This window comes from Idiotropiscis lumnitzeri, chromosome 14, assembly GCF_059441095.1.
Source record: "Idiotropiscis lumnitzeri isolate Australia: NSW breed Sydney's pygmy pipehorse chromosome 14, RoL_Ilum_1.0, whole genome shotgun sequence".
NCBI lineage: Eukaryota > Metazoa > Chordata > Actinopteri > Syngnathiformes > Syngnathidae > Idiotropiscis > Idiotropiscis lumnitzeri.
The window spans coordinates 13,077,492-13,097,361 of record NC_142404.1 but is presented as its reverse complement, the minus strand read 5'-3'; the positions used below and the strand labels follow the sequence as shown (position 1 = coordinate 13,097,361).

Below are 19,870 nucleotides of genomic sequence, written 5' to 3'. Positions count from 1 at the left end.
TTTAAACTGCTGCGGAAGCAACATCTGCACAAGATTTGTCAGGCTTTCTTCATCCCCGACATGAACGACTGACACGACGTTGCCATAAAACACTTTAAAATTGATGACAACTACTTAGCGTCGTGGTTTAAATGCTTACAGTGTCAGCTCTGTGCGTTCACACGATGGCGTAAACAACAATACCAACATTTCGCCACCATTTATCTATTTTCACACCACGCTGGGGTGTGCGCTGTCTCTCAATGCGGATTAAGTTTTAAATGAAACTGCTTCGCCAATGAGTAAGTAGCTCCCAGGAGAGTCTACTGTAGTTGAAGATAAGCTTTGATATACTTTGAACATGCTTAAGCTTCACCATCACTTCCTGCACTTTATTCATCTTGCCCGCACGGCCACGATGTCTTTGTACGTCTCAAATCAAAGCACAGCTGTGATGACGGTGGCTTTGTCTTACCCTCCTTTCTGTGATGTGGAGTCGAGTCATCAGGAACCTGAACACAGTACGTCTTTCTGGTCTGCACCCCCCCGCCGCAGAGACTACTGATGTTAGCCAGACGCCGGTCCAGCTTGCTCAGTAACGGGGAAACCAAGCATTCATCCCAGTCAGTGGTCCTCCACTCATACCTGAAAGGGAACCAGCGCACAAAAATTCTGACTGACTTGTTAAGTCATTCAATCCATTAGACATACATATACGTTTTCAAAAATGTACTCCCCGCCTCCCAAAGACGTATTTATACGTCTTAGCCTTTTTTTTTTTCTGCGCCCAAGCTCCGTGTTTTTATAGCATTAGAACACAATATTCTGTTGGCCTCGCAAAATCAGTCGAAATCCAGGAAAACGCTGGAATTGAGGGCTTTCCTCTAGTGAAAATTGGTCTGTACATGCAGTAAACAACGCAATTTTTTTAACCTCGAAAACTCCGGCTGAAAGCGTGGTGCGGTTTGTGTTCCCGGTTGCTGCGGGTTATAGTCTGGAACGTACGGTAGGTCCCACCATCCTCATATCATTTGGACCAGATCTCAATCATTTATTTTCTTTCTACTGTGTTTCTTTTAATGAAATCCACTACCTTAACTGACTGAAATATCTACAAAAAAAAAGCAATATTTTGATTTGAGAATGACTTTAGAGCATAAAGTTATAGTACCAGGGGAAATCAATATTTCAGTATCAATCAGCCCATCACCAGTTATTGTCACCCGGGGGCAAAACACTCCGCCCGTGGTTTGCCATTTCCACAGCCTAATGAGCATGACTGGTTTATGCCAATTTAGTCTTGCTAAAAAGAGGTTGCTGAAATATGTGACGTGACCAAAAGTGAATAAATCAACCAATTATTGCATGTTGAGAACACATTCCAATTCTATTTCACTTATGAAGTTATATCATGAATTCCAAACGATTTGCGTTGTCCGCGCCAGTAGAAGTTCCTTTGGAAGAGGCATTTAAATTCCAATCAGATAATAAGTGAATACAGCCATAACCTAATTAAAGTCTTGCTACCCTTCGAATGTCCATTTGTATAAAAATAACACCGTTTGTAACGCGGGAAAAAAAAACTCACAATAAGAAAAAAAAAATGCAAATCAGAGAAGAAAGGTTGCCGTCCTTGCAGAACCTCTAAACAAATGATCAGTCTTTGTCATGAAAAGTGCACTGGAGCAAAAAGCAATAACATTTGAGGAGTTTTCCAGAACAACGGCCTTAAGTAATCTATCAGATGCTTGTTTTCTGTAATGAGCTCCCCTCTAATCATGTGACTCCTCCATGATATAGCAAATAAAAGAAGATATCCCGACAGGAAAACAAAGTTGACTACATTATTTTCCAAATGTAATTACCTCCCGTCTAACTTTAAACAATGGCAGGCCCTGCGGACCACAGACCCCTAAACTGCCGCAGGAATTTAGATTAGATTAAATTAAAGTCAATACTTAAGGTAGAGGGACAAATTAAATGAACAGCAACATCATGAATATCAGTAGCCTTGGGGTGTACTCTCGTAATCAATTTCGTTAGAAAGCTTTGCAAATCTGAATGAATTTGGTGTGATCTTGAAAAAGTGCACATAGAAGACTAAATATGAGCCGAGCGTTTCGTTCGGAGGAGAATGAGCAAGTCATGATCAAAAACACGTCGGCAAAAGCATACCTCGGACAGCTTGGAAGCAAATCCCCGATAATGTTGCAAGCTTCTTTTTCCTCAAGGACAGGACATTGTTTCCCCCCGCTCAGCGGGATCTGTGTCACGTCTCGTGAGCGCAGACGGTAACCAGGGGACAGGTCGGTGGAGCGGCATGTCTTCGAGCAGGGACTCCACGATAACCAATCGGAAGTGTGACAGTCTCTGGGCATCACGCATGCCTGGTAGGTCACGGGGGAGTTGGACTTGGTACAGAGGCTGCAGGTTGGGAAGATAAAGACGTTATTTTGGGAAAGCAGATAAGGGATGCGCAAAAGTAAAAAAATCATGACACTACTAGCAGTTCAGAACATACTTTAATGGTGTCTTCCTTAACTTTCTTTATCTTAAACCATCCTTGGATAGTTTTTGGAACGGAATTACAGAGGCTGACATGAAATGAGTTTTTGCACAATTGTTGAGTCGATCAATATGAAACAAGCAGATTAGTCACGTCATTAGCGCTTCTATTGTTCCGTTCCGCCGGCTAAATTAGGTTGGTTATTAAAATGGGGCAACAATCCTGATTTCATTTGTTAATTAGACTGTAATTAGGAGAACGCAATGAAACAGAGCTCTGTTGGGAAATACCAATTCCATCCCAGTTTAACCAGTCTCAGACATTAACCCATTCAAAAAAAGAAATTAATATCTGACTGTGAAAAAATGACTCCATCGTGACAATTCTGATAGATGTGAAATGACTTAGAAATAAATGCGCTCCGTGCGTCCTCTGTTCTTATCGAAAAAGCCAAATACCAAACGGCAGGGACAGGAGAGGAGCAGTGCTTGACATTTAGCACAATAGTGCTTCACCGCAATGTCGATGTGGTCAAACACCATCTCGGACATTTTAACTGAAAAAGACCAGCCAATAATAAAATGGCTAAATTCAAGTATGCACAATGACAGAGCGGGACCACGCGAGGGGTGACCACTAATTGAGTCCCCTTTGTACAATGACAGCGTAATAATAAACTCCATAAAGATTAATGTAGCTCAGAGACGCCTACATTGTACCTCATGTTAACATGAATAGGAAAAAAAACGTGAATGTCAAACAAACCACTCATCGATACCAACAAATTCAGTTTTCAGTGAAACACTACATTTCCAGTACACTGCTGCTTTGAAATACAAGTGAACAGGCTTTCGTGTTTTTCATGATATGAGCCATCGTTCAATAATTTTTTTTGCTATGACTTGCTCGTAAAAATTTGCAATAAGATCACTGCATGGACCAAATGAACAAAGAAAACAGGTTGGCTTTAAGGATTTAAGCTGTTCAATGCCAATTCCTGAGTGAGGTGGACTTTCAAAGTAAACATAAAATAAAGAGAATTCAAAATTGGGTTTTTAAATCCAAAACATTGATTCAGTTGCAGCTGACGAAGACAGAATATAGAGCAATACGCCCAGGTGTATATTTATCCTCTCCCCAATTCCATAATGGCTAAAAAAAATAAAATAAAAAATTTAAAAAAAAGACAATAGCCGCACCAGGCTATAAGCCGCCGTTTTATATGTTGAAAAAAATTAGTTGTTTACTGCATGTACAGAACAACTTTGTACTGTGAATGTACATAAAGGTGCAGAAACAGACGGTTAAAACAGTGCCTTTTTAGCAATTTTGCTAATTAAAACAGAACAGACCCAAGAGAAAAAAAATTAAATAAAATTCTGAACTATAGAGCACCCCTGCTGGTGAAAGAAAAATCCACAGACAAGCCACACCGTTGTATTAGCCGCATGGTTCAAAATCTAGGAAAAAAAGTAGCGGCTTATCGTCTGGAAAATACGTTCATAGTCTTTCCATTCAATTCAATAGAGAAAATAATTTGAGACGAGTGTTGTGCATAACAAACATGTATGAATTTGTATTTATTGTCTTATGATTGGTGGTTTTCGACCAGATTTTCTTCTCTTACCTCAGCATTGCGTTCTTCCCATCGCTGCGTGTGCACCGAACTTGCCGCGTCTGGTATCCCACCTCCAACTCCCATGACATGGGGTACTTGCGATGATGATGATGGTGGTGGTCATGATGGTGCTGACGGTAACTGGAGGCATGTCTGTGCAACGTGACTGTATTGTTCTCCTTGTTACCGCTGAAATCCACGGTGGTCCGACCGTTTAATAAAGCGTCTTTATGATGGGGGAGCCGACACTCGCTCCAGGCTCCGACTTTAAGGCTATACTGGTACTCGCCCTCCCCAGCAGGGCAGTCAACAGCGCCAGAACAAGTCCTGGTTTCGGTCAGGTTGGGGCAGCTTGCGCCACCGTACATCGGCGTGGTCAGAACATGCCGAGTCCGATGTTGCAGGCCAGTGCCGCATGTCCTGCTGCAACCCGACCACGAGTTGAAGTCTGAAACGACACAGTCCTGTGGGCAGGGGATGAGACATGCCTGCTCCACTGGCGGTCTCTGAGAAAAGAAGTCACATATCCTTGAAGAGACTGCGGTGCGGTTGGAAGTGCGCACACACTGCACCTTGCGTCTCTGGATTCCATGCTGTGCTGTAATGCACTCTGAGGTCCGCAGCTTCAGCTCGTTGGGAAAAAAAGGGAGAAGAACACAGCCCTCCCAGGCAGACAGTTCCCACTCAAAGAGGTCCTGGTGCCAGTCGCACACTTTAAAGCAATGGCGCCGACTCTCCGGTTTGTCCATGTGGTCGCAGTGAGAGTGGTGGGTGGTCCAGCCTTCGGTGTGGACACACCATACCGTCCTGCTCTGAACACCACCGGAACCACAGTCTTCACCCATACAATGACCCCATTGGCCTGGAGAAGAGCAAAGACACCAAACGGGGACATTTTGATTAAAAAGGAAAAACAGAAAGCGTGATTTAAATTGCTCTTATCTGCCAGTTTGCAATCAAATCCAATTCTAGGCCAATCACTTAACCTCCGTGATTGCTTTATTCATGAACAGAGGAAGAGTGAAACTAAAAGCAATCAAGCCTGGCGAATCAATGTATAGATATAAAGTGCAAGTTTCTTATCACAAAGGATGAATTCAATTAGTTGTTCAATCCAAAACTGGTCGTTTACCTGAGGCCATGTGACTCATGACCAGAACGTCTGGCCAAGTGACTTTGCGTGGGAGGTGAGCTATAATGCATCGGGAGCACAAATTTTCGGGTTCCTTATTTTCTTCATGAGGGACACGGACGGTGAGCTGGAGCGTATACCAGCTAAATTTGGGTGAAAGGTACAGCACACGCCGAGCTCGTTGCCAGCCAATAATGGACGGAAACCTTGTACATGTTTTTCAATATTTCAATTTTTTCACAAAATCAATACTATTGAACATCTGTTATTTTTTTATGCATTATTAACTCATTTAAAATGTTGAAATTACTCCAGCTTGAGAAGAAAAATCGATCAACTCTCTGTTGAACGCTCAACTGTATGAGAAGTGTGTTAAACTCTGCCTCCTCCCTCACTCTGCGGAAGCCGGGTGGCATTTTATCGTCTGGAATTTGAGGTTGTTTTTTGGAAAAGCTACAAAAGCAAATGCGAGCAGATTCACCTACTTAATTAGGTCACCATTTTATCGATTGGATCACTCTTGAGCAAGAGTTCAGAATGACAAATATTAAAGGATATTATTATGGTCGGCAGGTCAGTAAAAGGACGAAAAAAAAAGGAGTATCAACAATAAGTGTCATAATTCTTGTGGTCTAAATCAATTTAATTGATAAAATGTGAATTATTTTTGTATTTTTGATTCTCTGTCAGTGGCAGTAATCATGAGATTCTAGTGTCGTCTAGATGTTTTTTTTTTTTTCTTTTTTTTTAAACGAAGGCTTTTTTTCTAGGCCAATCACCAACAACAAAATACTGCTTTGAAACTGCTGATTTATGCTTAAGGGGCAATATTTCAAATTACCGAATTATTTCATAGTTCATTGGAGCATTTGATTGAGTTTGTTTTTCTGACTTTGTAACGTTAATCTGAAGCTGTGTTTATGGGATCTTTTCAATTTACGCCCTCATTTTATTTTATTTTTTTAGAAGCATGTCAAACAAAATGCCCCACTTCTAATAAATAATGCATTTTTGATTGTTCAATGTATGACTCATTCATCCAATGGAGAGGCAATAATTTTCTGGAAAATGAATAAAAAGTCAAAGTCATGCAAGTCAAAAAGCCAATTCAGAGTTGGGCCAATAAATAAGCCAAAGAAAATTGACTTATGCTGATTATATTGTGATTATGAAACCAATGATGTGATAATATTGTGAGCTTGTTTAAACCAATCTTATTGTAGTTAACAGAAACAACCAAATAAAATATTAGAAAATCTTATATATATATATATATATATATATATATAAAATAATAAATGTACTTCATAAAAAATAATCAGTGTTTATAAAACTATAATTATAGCAAAAATGTGCTTTGTTTCATATTTGGCAATAAATTTCCTGCATGAGCTTTTCATTTTAACTCATTTATTTCGATTACTCTGTGGCCATACAGATAATGGAAGGTCCAACAGTTATTTGGAAATTGTAAGTTCCATTTTTACATAATATTTAGTGACATTTTTATACTTTTAATCTTGCACTTGACAAATATCTTTACATATAAAAAACTAAAACTAATACTAAAACAATAACTTCCCTAAAACAAAGCATATTCCCCAAAAACAAAAACTGCTAAAAACTAACAAACTAAAACTAAGTAAAACTAAAAAAAAAAGTCAAAACGAAATAAAGAGGAGGAATCCCAAACTATTCTAATCCGTGTGCATGCATGTCATTTTGCCTCCTACAAATTTAAAAAACAGAAGGTACAGTTCACAATTTAATATTATCCTTCACCTGAAATGATCTAAAATAGAAATGTCATTAAATACGTATGAAAATAAGCAGGAAGACTTTGATTTTCAACAAAGCACATGTTCCCGTGGTCACCGATGGTGTTCCGCACTTTGATCACCATCATTTTGAAACGCTGCCAGAGTGGGTACGCGTGATGTATGGAAGTGTGATTAGGAGTGATTCCGCTGCCAAGAGAAGCAGTGAACACAAGCATTAGCTCGCTCCTGAGCTCTGAATAATCTCTCACTCGATCTGTCAGCATCAGCACGCGTCCGCCTCTCAGGGATGAAGAAGTCGGCCTCAGTTCCTTCGTCCTCATTGCACATAGGCACCTTGCTTATTACACTTCTCGTCTTTCTTCGTACGGATCTGCAGGCTCTCTCCCTCGACTGTGTATGTAAATTCCCTGAATAAGAGGCCAGTTCCGCAACAATACGGGAAAAGACAGAAATTTAAAAAAAAAAAAAAAAACATGTAGCTTGAGTGAGTCAGTATTTATTTATTTATTTTTTTTCCCCAGCAGCCTTTACTTGAAGTCAGACAAAAGATAGCGATAACAAGCTACTCAAAAGCATTCGACTGTGCCCCGGGAGCTCACAGATGGATACAAATTGGGAGCAAACAAGAGCAATACACTATCTCATCAAAAGCAGCAGGCAGCACTCAGTCAAAAAAAAAAAGAAAAAAAAAAAGAAAATGAACTCAGCACAGTGGAATCGCTTTCCTCTCTGGTCCATTTAATTACAATTGTTAAAAGTCTCTGGTCCCTTTAATTACATTTGGTAAAAGCTGCACTGGGCAAGTTCAGAAAGAATTTACTGGACATCTGGGTGCACAATTGTTCTCCTCGTGTGCAGTTTAAAAGCTATTAATGTCCAAATGTTTGTTTGTAATGCAAAATATTATTCAAATGTCTTGATTACACGCTTCAGATTCAATTTGTGTTTATATTTACACCTGCCAACATTTAACTACATAATTGACCATAAAACCGAATATGGGTTAAAAACCACATACGGACAATTTATAATCTTTTTAGATATATTCATCATAAAATGCTTTTATTAAAAAAATAAAATAAAATAAAAAAAACTTGACTTACGACTTAGAGTTATATCATTTTCAATTTCAAGTCAACTCCGTCACCTGAATTTTGCCTGAGCCTGAGAGACTTTTGGACCCCACCCAAAAAAAAATAAAAAAATCCTAGGCTAAAATGTGAGTTTCACAGTGCAGAACAGCCGATCCTCTTCAATCATTGGTCCAATGTACCAGAGTTCACTTACACTGCCAGTGAACATTTTAATTTATTTTATACTTCTAACCTACCTTCCCCGTGTGATTGCTAAAATTGGGTTATGCAGTGGTGATAAAAAATTCAGCAGGAGCGCCGTCATTACTCTTTCGATGTCATCCTGCCCAACTTCTCCTTTCACACTAGAATATCATTTGAATAAACACGCAGTCAATCACTCGCATGCCATGACATATTGTCACTCGCGCAGAATGAAATCACACATTACCCATCGCCGCGTTTGATGTTGTTTATCTTGGGAAAACATATGTTGATCAATGCCAGATTGAACTTCTGATTCACGACAGTGCGATGGATGACAAATAATCCTCAAGATTAAAAATGGGCGCCAGACGTTATGGAGCACGTGGAACATCATTTCCTCTGGCCGTCGCTGCATTCTTCATTTTACTCACTGACAGTTTTCCCAGCATCCATCTTCTACCTCCCAGCTTGAGTTAAGTCCGACTCTTTGCCGCAGCACTTTTTAATTAAATGATACCTGCGCCACATTATGCTACGACGTCCGCCGTGCCGCACTTCTGGCAATTGCCTTCTTATGAGCAATATGACATCTTGAATTACAACATTTATATATGCAGAAAATCTCCAGATAATCATCAGGGACTTCATCCATCGCAAAGAGACGCGTCTTAATGAGATGGGAGAAACGTTGTGAAATTAGCCGAAATCAATTGACAAAAATGAATAAAGTTGCAAATTGAATATGATGGCAAAAGTATCAAAACTTTTTTTTTCTCAAGTACTTCCTTAAAAAGCAACATTGCCTTGTTTTACCTCGGAGCTGCACCTTGCACTGTCTCAAGTCAACAGATCGAATGCCACTTCAACATTCTACAGTAATGAATTCCATACCCCCAGGCTGCTTTTCTACATGCTCATGGACCCAGCGGGCTTTTGTTGAGATTCAACATTCATCCTTACAGCATCGGTGCCAGCTCGACATGAATGCTAAACAATAAACCACAAAAGCTCACAGTAAGGCGAAGAGAGCGCCAACACGTGTTGCTGACCGATGCAATCTTCACGTTTGACATCATTTTTAAAGGAATTATTTGGGAAACTAAAATCGAGCGCAATGAAATGGACCCGTTTAGTTGTTCATAAATTTACTCTGGGATTGATTTCACAAGTGCTCCGCCTGTGACGTGCCTCAAAATCTTGAGACTGCGAGCATATTCCAAGATGCGAAATGACCTCGCTTTGGGAGTGAATGTCATGGCACAAGCTGGAAACTGAACTAAAACAAAACACCATGCGTAAAATCTCGATGCGTTTCTATACCTTTCGTGAAAATGTGTTTATTATTATTAATTTAATATTATGATTTCGTGTTCTTCAACGGAACAAAATAAACGTGGGACAACTGCGAGCTTGTCGGTGGCTTACGCATCACATACAAAGCAACAGCGCATGCGCAACATATCCTGTCCGTTCCGTAACCAAAGATCAGTTGTAGACAAGATGAATCAGTCCCATGTACAGCACTGTCGTTCAGAAAACAATACGATACAACGCACTGTGAATCACATTTCAGAAACAAATTCCACTTGTTGCTGAACCTAACCCTGAATTCAGAAAAAAATACTTATTATACAATATGTTACATATTATATTACAGTGACCCCGCCTACTCTTTTCTGTATTGCCATTCAGCAGAAAAAGACAACAATATGCCTTTTGAACCATTTCACCCAGTTATCCCACAAGGAGGTGGAACAACATCTAATAGCAAGTGTCAAAAAGCAATGCTCATATTTTGCACAAGGTGTTCTCACTCCGAAATCTTGTCCAGCAGAGTTTGATTAATGCCTCACCACCACTGACCACTGTTTGCCACAATGTGCTCACACACTAGTGGCACAATAACAAGAAGACATCCAGCAAAGGTGCATCGAGCCATAGCAGAGATTCATTTTTTTTTTTTGCCGTTTCCTTTTAAATATTGCGCTCTGATAAAAAAAATGATCAAAAGAGGGTTGAAAACCATATTTCCCTGTTACTATAACTGCGCTCCGGAGGCCTGGTAGTTAATCTTAAACGCAGCCCCTGTATTTCCCTTAAGGTTCTTCTTCACATACAGTACATGTAGATTTCAAGCTGAAAAGAAAAAAAAACCGCAGGGTTTGCCGGAATCAATGTGTTTATGCTTTAGTCTGTATCGCTTGAAGACACGGTGACTCGAGCAGCGGGAAGCAGCGAAAGTTGTGCGATAGCTTTGTGGTGATCTGAATCGTTTTCCGTGCAATTGCTTGTCTTATGCCGATCCCTCAAGTCTCCGCAGCAGCCTGTGCCGAGGTGACAAGTAATTGGATAGGATGTCATTCACTCCTCTTTCACGCTGCCGTCCACTGACTCGGGGTTTCTGTGCTATGCGCACAGGACCACAACTAATGGCCATATCGTGTAACCTGCAGAAAGGCCCAGGTGTTTGGGTGATGATACAGACCACTGCGGCCACAGCGAAACAAAGTGACCATTGTGAGATGTCATACGTCTGCTTTGCTCTCCAACTAGGCATTTTTATTTATTTATTTTTTTAAGCGACCTTACCCAACTGTAACATCTAAAAATTGATGTTTAACACAAGCGAATAAATGTGGCATAAATGCCAACAAGGATTATTTTAAATGGAATTTTCAAGGATGCAATTGTTGTTTGCAGGTGCAGCGATAGATGTCGATGCGGTATAAATGCCCGACCTATCCTTCCTGTGCACGTTAGCCTTGACATTCCGCCACGGTTGCACATGTGCTCTCATCTGTTCAGACATTTTCCCTGAGCTCCTTTCAGAAGGAGGGTAATGTTCCGCTTTGTTTCACCTCTAATATAGGGTGAGAGCACTTGTTACATGTTACATTTCAACTCGGCAAGTAGTACTTGCTCCTCAAGTACTGACAATCGAATGAACACAAGAGCGCCCTTTAAACGCTGGAAAACAAAATTCAATGACGGCGTTTTAAGCAGTGATGTTAATTTAACGCGGCTCTTCGACTGTCTGCATGATGACCATTTAAATCACGGGTGTCCATGTTTTTCCACTCAGGGTCGCAAACGCCAAAAAGTTACACAAAAATTCTGAATGCCAACACTTGCAAGGGGGACAATAGCCCAAAAGTCACACCCAGAAACTTTCAATCAGACAAATTGGCCAAGAAGTGTCCAACCTCATCTTCTGATGTAGCTCTATAGGCCACGCCCCTAAAATCACTCACTGCCATCTGTTTTGAAATCAGAGTTTGACAAACATTTCACAATCTAGCGAATACTGTGTTGAGAGTAGGCCCTCTATTTTCATCCGAAAAATATGTTTTTTGATCTGTTTCTACTCTTCAGTAATCGGCACAAGAAAATCAATTGCTTTCACCAAAAAAAAAAAAAAATCACTGGTGTCTGACCAAAAAGCAGAGAAACTGAGCTTCCATCACCTCATACTGAGATGAAAATCCAAGATTCATCACCTTCCAATCGTTAACTGCAAAATCATAAAACCCTACATGGATCAATACGCCGGTTTACAAAGCGGAATTATACAAACATGCTAGGCGAGACCCTCTGTCATGCCTACATGTTGGAAAACACACTTGACATATTGTATAGAAACATCTATTTCGCCGGAACAGATTTATTAAAATAATAATTAAAATTAATTTCATATATGAGTAAGTACAAGCTTAGTCACGGAACATATTAAATACCTAAGTCATTGCACCACTCTACACGCATCCACTACTGCACTGAGCAGAATCACAGCTCCGCGTTCAGAACCAAAACAAGACCAGACTGTCCCAAGGTGATCATTTACGTGGAGATCATTCATGTGAACCATTTGAAACATTTTAGATGTGGAAAGTGGAGTTATGCATCGACATTTCTGACAGCACAAAATTGGCTATTAGGCCCCCTGCCGTGGAAGCAAATCATGCTGGGCGAGTAGGTGACTTGGGGGCCAGAGGTGTACAAGCAAGCCACAGGGTAGGGGGTTGTGAAAAAAAAAAAATGAGAAAGTTTATGAGGGCAGCAAAGTAGTTCTGATACGGTACATGCTCTTGGCGCTTTTTATTCCACAGACGCAAACAAACCGAGTTGAGAGCTGTCAACATTCAGTCAATAGCAATACGTACCGTCACTTTAAAGCCTTTTTATCTTTCGGAATTACAGGAAAAGGACAAGAAGCTAATGGAGCGTTTGGGAAATGTGATTGAAAGTGGAGATTTCCCAACATAATAGATTACAATCTCTGGATTGATTTCAAGAGCCAAAATGAAAAAAAAAAAACTAATAAATGTTTTTCTTTGTGTCTTACGATGACATGACATGTTCCCTCCCTCTGAACAAGTTCTGCTACGTAGCACCGCTACCGCGCTCTCCAGTCTCAAGTCGACTTTATTACAACTGCTAAGCGTGAACGTGGCGAGGTGGTGGCTCATCATTTTGTTTCTTTATGCATGCACTGACATTTTAAATATTTTTTTTTTCAGTCTTTCTTCCAGTTTATTTTCTGTGGCCTTTCAAGTCCAATTGGATTTCCGATATAATTAGTACACATCTCATACTTGGAGTATCAATATCATTGTGTTTTCTGTGCTTCTGCACCAATTTCCACACGAGTCAATATTTGGAGTCTATACGTCTGATAGTGACTGACCTTCAACATATTATTTAGCAATGTGCGGCCACATTGATTTCCAAGTCTTTGAATGTTTAAGGTCCGTTTGGAATATCACATCAACAGCGGTCTGCGGTTTCAGACAATGATTCGAATTAAAGTCCCCAATCAGCAGAGCGGAAAGTTTTATGTGTCGGAGGGCTCATTGACTCGGACCTTCTCGAGCTTCACATACGTTCTCTGGCTGAGGCTTCGTGCTTGCAAATCAATCCGTCTGAGTGCATGATCCTGGATCAAGAAAAAAAAAAAAAAAAGCCCTCCAAGCACCCCTTGAGCGAAACCCACCAGCACCAGTTTCCTCGCGCTGCCTGCTTATTAAGTACCGCCTTTCGCCACGAGTTCCATTTTATTCAAATGCGGCTTTGTCGATTCATCCTGGAAATCTGCGGCTAGGCTTTTTCTTCAACAGAATGTAGGCTTAAAAAAAAAAAAAAGGCTTGAAAGGCGTAGTTCAGTGGCAATGTCACTTTGGGGAGTTATACAGTCAAAAATAGAACATATGTCGCTAGCGCTGAAACGATCTACGGATGACACCTCCGAGAGTCTTGAACGAGCAATCGAAATTTAAAGAATCTGTTCCACATCAAACTTTTACACTCGAAAAATCCGTTTGGAGTGTACAGGGATGGGAACAGCTTCCATTTTTAACATCATAATCAGTATGAAGCACATGAATGCTGACGATTGTCATTGAACGATATTTTACTGGAAACAGATTTTTTTTTTTTAATGCAGCATTTCAGTTGGTTGCTTATACACCAACTGCATTTTAGGAAGTGAAAAAAAAAATACAACTGCGTTTCAAAGTGAATGTGTACTATGAACCATCACCCAAGGATGTTGTTGTTGCGTGTGTGTTGCTCAAGAAAATTTGAAAATTATAATATTTGGTACATTACCACAAATTGTTTTAATACTGATACTCCGGAGCCCCTGAAGTGACATGACAGTAAAAAAAAAAAAAAAAAAATTGCAAAGATTTACCAGATTTTTTTTTTTGCAAAGAAATGTATTTTCCATTTTTTTTTAATGCGCATTTATGTACTTCTGGATCATATTCCGAGCTTGTCTAATTGAGTTACGTTATTAAGTTTAATTTCCAAATAAGTGAAAGACATCTGAAGCGAGTGATAAACAAAAGAACGCGTTCCAAGACCTCCTCCGTGATTTTTGCCGTCGCCGAGGGACTACTGAGAGGACCCGGAAGTACATAAATTCGCTTTAAGAAAAACAAAACAAAACAAAACAAAACAAACAAAAAAAAACTTTCCTTGCACAAACTTTGCGAGGGAACACAAAGTATTTTGCGAAAGCACGCAAGCTTTCTTTTTTTTTTCGTTAACTTCCATGTCTCCTTAGAGGCTCCATATAATCCTGATCATTTTCCGTTTGCGTTATATTTCTCCACTCAATTTATTATTCCACTTCAGGCAACTCACGTTTCAAACACTGAACATATATAACAAAATTATTTTATGATATAATACACGATAAACTCCCAAGAGAATATTCACTGATTAGTGTATTAAAAATACATACAAGACAAACAACACAGCAGGCAAAGCGACGTTTTGATTGAGTAATTATCAAAACCCAGTGAACTGTTTGTTTCGTCTTGCAGCCAACCATGCGAACAGAAAAAAAGTCGACGACTTTATTGTCATTTAAAAGCAACGTATGAGGTGACAGCCAGTTTATCACACATTCCAGATGAGCTGCTGCGGGTGGTTTCACTCAAATTGTCTTTGCCTAAATAAGGGCCTGCTTGTTGGAACGAAATCCAGATCATGAAATTAAAATAAGCACCCCAGTTAAAAAAAAAAAAAAAAAAAAAAGTGTGGCTGTCTGTTAGCATTAGCGGTATTTTGTAAAGTGTAAGCAGTTGATTATGTAAGCTCACTAGTACGTTTGTCGTCTGATAAGTGACACCGGCGATGGTTCCAAATGTAAATACAGTACATCCGTGGCAAGCTCTTACAGAATATCTGGCAGGGAAATTCTCCCACCCGGTATTTCTTTCCTCAGAGCTCCGCCTGCCTCTCGGATATCCTCTCCCCTGACTTGACTGTTTGAGCACACTCGACGATCAAAGGATATAATAAAGCAAGCACGATGGATCAGCAACAGCGTGCATCCTAAAAATGACTCATCTGGGACTTTGTGAATAAAATCCATTTTGTTTCACCTCACGGTCTCTCCTGTGCGGTTCCCGCTGGGTCAAATGCACAGTAAACAGCGGAGGCTATTTTAACGGGTCTCCATAGATGCAGCGAGAACATCATTAGCATGCCTTTCCTCCTCGCAGTGCGAATGACTCAGTAAAGACATCTCACTAAATTTTGCAGAGATCTTTGAAATGGCAGAAGCACCCGAGGATAAATACCATGTGATTAATTATCAAACTCAGGAGGGAAAAGTGGGAGAAAAAACATGCACGTCGACATGAGAAATATTAGGAGTTGGTAGCCTATTTACTTCCAACTCGGTCTGCTGTTGGGGGTGGAAGTGCTCGTGCTGACAAAGACGGAGTAGTCTAGTATGGCGAGTGGTTTTGGAATCAAACTACTCCATTAAGGGAAATGAACATGAAAGGTTTGATTTTTTTTTTTTTTTTTTTTAACCACCTGAATTTTAGATGTTACAAAAGGGGCACCCAGCGGTGCATGCTTTGTTCCAGAAAGCCAAGTTGGTTCAACTTAAATGACCAATCAAACTCGGTTTACGCAAAAAAAAAAAACAACTATTAAATTAGAACATTTTAAATGACTCGGATTAAAATTGAAAAAGAAGTCTGATAAGAGAGGAAAAAGTCTTACTGAAGCTTAATTGATTTAGTGGTTTTGCTCCAAAGAATAACCAAAGCCTTTTTCAATTAATTCCAGACAGCCATGAAATAATTTTACAGCATTTTTATGTGGCTGACCTTCCCTGAGACACGCAGAAGACAAAAGTACAAGGGCACACCAGCTCAACTCTCTTTTGCCCCATGGAATTCCTGGAAAAAAAGATATCAAACACCGCCCCCCTTGCTGAACGACACTTCCAAAATAGCGAACATTTTTGCAGATCTCACTTCGGTCTCGTAAACCCCGATGAGGCTCGCGTGGGGGAGTCTAGCGAAGCTAAAACGGCATGAAAATGACATATTACGCTTGAGCTGTCCAAAAGGATGACGGTTATCTGCATTACCACGTTGCCGTAATAAATATGGTATAGACAAAAAGAAAATCACAGATACATGCCCAATAGAACAAAAATATGTGATAAATAATAAAACCACCCTTTGTAGTTGCACAGAAATTATAAATAGCAACAAACAATATTGATTTTCTCCTCTCTCCTATAGCAATTTATGTCATGCTTTCACACAGCAGACACGCCCACAGTATTTGAGAGTGGAAAGAAAGCTTGATTACTCATGAGGACTTTAAAGGGGAAGTCAACCACAAAAACTTCTGAACAAGAATATGTTCTATGCAGCCTCACTAGTCGAAAAATATCATTTTGATTAATATTGCGTTTGTGGGATATAAATTAAACCGTAAATGCCACTTGTTTGTCCATCTCAGGGGGCGGCCATTTTGCCACTTCTGTAGGCTGAAAATGACATCACAGTTGCGCAGGGCTCAGCTAATGACCAATCATGGCTCAGTGTCAGAAAACAGGTGAGTCGCAATCGGTTGTTACCTGAGCAACTGTGATGTCATTTTCAGTCGACAGAAGTGACAAAAAGATGGACAAAAACGGGGGGCGTTTATGGCTTAATTTAAATTCCACAAACACAATATTAATTTAAAAGCCATATTTAGACTAGTGAAGGCTCAGAGAACATTCAAGATTCTTCGGGGGTTGACTTCCCCTTTAACTACACAAACGTGTCCCTTACAAATAAAAAAAATAAAAAATAAAAAAAAGGGAAGCAGTCGATGGCATCCAAGTTTGACTTATCCCCCCATTCTGCTAAAAATTTGCCAGAATAACAGAAAAAAGTAGAACAACCATGTCAGGTTACAGTCCCTCAGATGCTCCATTTGTGAGGTCAAACACAAAATTAGTTTCCACCCACACAACCAGCCGCCGCACCTCTGCACTGCCTCTTAGCCTGCCTGCGAATGCGTCTTTGTGGAGATAAAATAAAGTGTTCAGTGCACCAAAAAGACCAACAAAGTCGCATCCAAAGGCGGATTTAATTAAAACAGAAATGCGCAGTTGATCACACGGTTGATTCACACCCACCAATAAGCTATAAAAGGAGAAATCTCAACACACCTCACTCTTCACCTTGTTCAATTTCTAAATGTTGTTGATACCGCATTTACCATTTTGGTCTGTAATGTAGAAGTTAAAAATCATTAAATGAACGATTTAATTTCCAAAGCCAACGTCAAAGCTCGGAATGCCCCGGTGTGCCCCGACTTACAATGAAGTGCGGCACACGGCAAAGGACAAGGTCAATAGTGAAAACTTGTTCTTGCTCACCGTGAAGTAAATAGCTCAATAAAATACCTTTTAGAATAGCCCTGAAACAAGGTTATCAGTACAATGAAACACAAGTAGACACAGTTGGGTGCATTATGCCAATGTTGGAAAAAAAAGAAATGGCATTTTGTTCTCATTCTCATATTTTGTTCCGCAAAATCAAAAATTGAGAAGTTATTACACTGTTATTACTTAAAATGGTTGGACACATCACCAATGACAGGACTCGGCATCAAAATCTACCGGCGAAAAAGCCTATAATACCTCCCAAGATCTAATGCCTGTGGCTGCTTCACCATCCCAAACTCTTTTCCAATGGTCATGCACTCATCGCAATACAAAATAACGATAAACCGGCTAAGATCCCTTATTCTCGGCCGATGCGTAATATTAACAAAACAGGCTCATTGGAATGTATCTAAACAAACTATTTACACTCGAGTTTCCATCTTAAGGTGGCACACAGCCCCCGTTGAGTGGTTTAATGGCACCGTTTTACGACACGCCTCAGACGGCTCAAGTGTCCATGAGAGTTAGATTTGTTCTCAAGTGACTTTCAACACTTTAAATTGGTTAAATAAAATTTTGTTAGTCTTGCGTAAAAAAGAACAGACGTAGGAAGAAACCAACGCTATGGATTTGAAAAAAAAAAATGAAATTGACACGTTTCTGCAACGTTATAAAACATAGTGTTGCTTGTGAATGCTATTTAATTGCAAAGATGTTTGGTCAAGCACAGACACGCAAGCTATAATTTATAAAACAAGCCGCCCACCATATTTTCTATAATGTGAGCAGAAGAAACACGAGCATTCACTTTGCAGTCATTAGGACATCCCTCAAATTGGCCCGTACTTCCCCTGCAATGCTTTTTTAAAAATGACTTTCAATGGGCCCAACCACTCGGCATCAAATTTGCATAAGTGTGGCTAAGTAAGCGCTGACAGTGGGCTGTTTTGACATGTTGTGCATGGCCTGAAAGAAATAAGCTTCCGGGTGTTGTGTCGTCTTCTGCTACTGAATCAGTCGAAAACAGAACACCAAGTGCCACAAGTGTGGCTTAATCCAGGTTGCGAAAAAAATCCCTTCTTATAAAACGCTATCTTATTTCGGAAGTAAAACGACATGCACAGGACAGGAGCGACTTTTAACAAGCAAAGGATTTGGAAGTAAAGACAAAGAATAATGTTCCTGCTCTTTCCAACCGTGTCATGTTGCAGAAAAGAGAGCTCAGCTAAAACAAGCTGAGCCGGTTTTTATTTTTTTTTTCTTACAATGACGTCATGCGCTGTTTTTAGTTTGCTTCCTTGTCCTCAGTCCTCGCAGGATAGCCGAGGGTACAGCAAACACTCTTTGTCCAAGTGTTTATTTTCTTCTCCACGATTTCCCCACCAAAGTGCAGTAAATATAGCAAAACCAAAACACATTGAAAAATTTAAAAGTTAATATCTTCCTTTCAACAAAAATTGATATTCCACCAACTTTCCTCACCTAAGCTTCTTTGTCAAGTTGGAGTCATTTACCCATCTGACCTTTTTATCTACAATCCTCATCAACAACATCCATAAAGACACTCCCGCATGAATAATTTCATTTGCAACATAACGTTCATTTACGATGCTGCCCTCCTTGGTTCTAACCTGCCCATGGCCTTTTGTTCCTCCCGCTTCCTCTCCAAAAACTAAACTCTAAAAGCGTCCAGATACGATTTAAGGCGGCGCTTTTGGAAAAGGCAAAGCTGTGTAAAAACAGAGTGTTTATAAAAACTTGTCTGTGCGAATACCTTTTGGAAATGGAGGTTTTAAGAGCAAAGAATTCAATGTGTGGGAGATTTGTAATGTTGACACGGTCTATTTCGACACCGCCCTCCAATTTCCTGGCAGAGGGCAGACACAATTTCAACCCGAGTGCTGAAAGGCTCTTTCACAGCTTTAACAGCGAAAGTAAGTTTGTCAGTACAGCTTTAAATGTAATTGGACTTTTTGCGCACTTTAGAAAAGTCCGCAATTCTTCTTCTTTTTTTTTGGTCTTAACAAATATATAAAATCAGAATCTTTGACTGAAATAAATTAACTGGTAAATGGCCTTAGATGGGCTAACAATTGGAATCGATATTGCGGCGTTATAATCCTTTAGGCACAGGTGTCAAACTCAAGGCCCGAGGGCTCAATCTGGCCCGCGACCTCATTTTATGTGGTCTGCTAAGGGTCAATCATGTGCGTCAACTTCCTTTTTTTTTTTTTTTTTTAGCAAATTTTCTTCACTTACACTCACAAAAAAACAAAAAAAAGGTTACTTAAAATAGTGGATTTGTAGTCATTTAGCGCTTCATCTTCCAAGACGTTACAGTAAAAGCAGAGCCGCCGTGTCTATGACACGCTGCTTCTAGA

The 19,870-nt window shown here is 40.0% G+C and overlaps 1 protein-coding gene across 4 annotated transcripts in view; it reads right to left on the bottom strand.

Annotated features, from left to right (window-relative positions):
* thsd7ba (thrombospondin, type I, domain containing 7Ba) overlaps positions 1–19,870 on the bottom strand; it is a 171,601-nt gene that overhangs the window by 61,844 nt on the left and 89,887 nt on the right. For 3 of the 4 annotated variants that reach the window (XM_088315438.1, XM_088315440.1, XM_088315439.1), the window contains 3 exons: positions 4,113–4,965; positions 2,155–2,403; positions 455–624 (listed from right to left, as the gene is read on the bottom strand). In XM_088315438.1, the coding sequence (XP_088171564.1) occupies positions 455–624; positions 2,155–2,403; positions 4,113–4,965 (1,272 nt within the window). The remainder of the gene's footprint in view (positions 1–454; positions 625–2,154; positions 2,404–4,112; positions 4,966–19,870) is intronic. The other variant, XM_088315441.1, reaches the window with a different exon arrangement.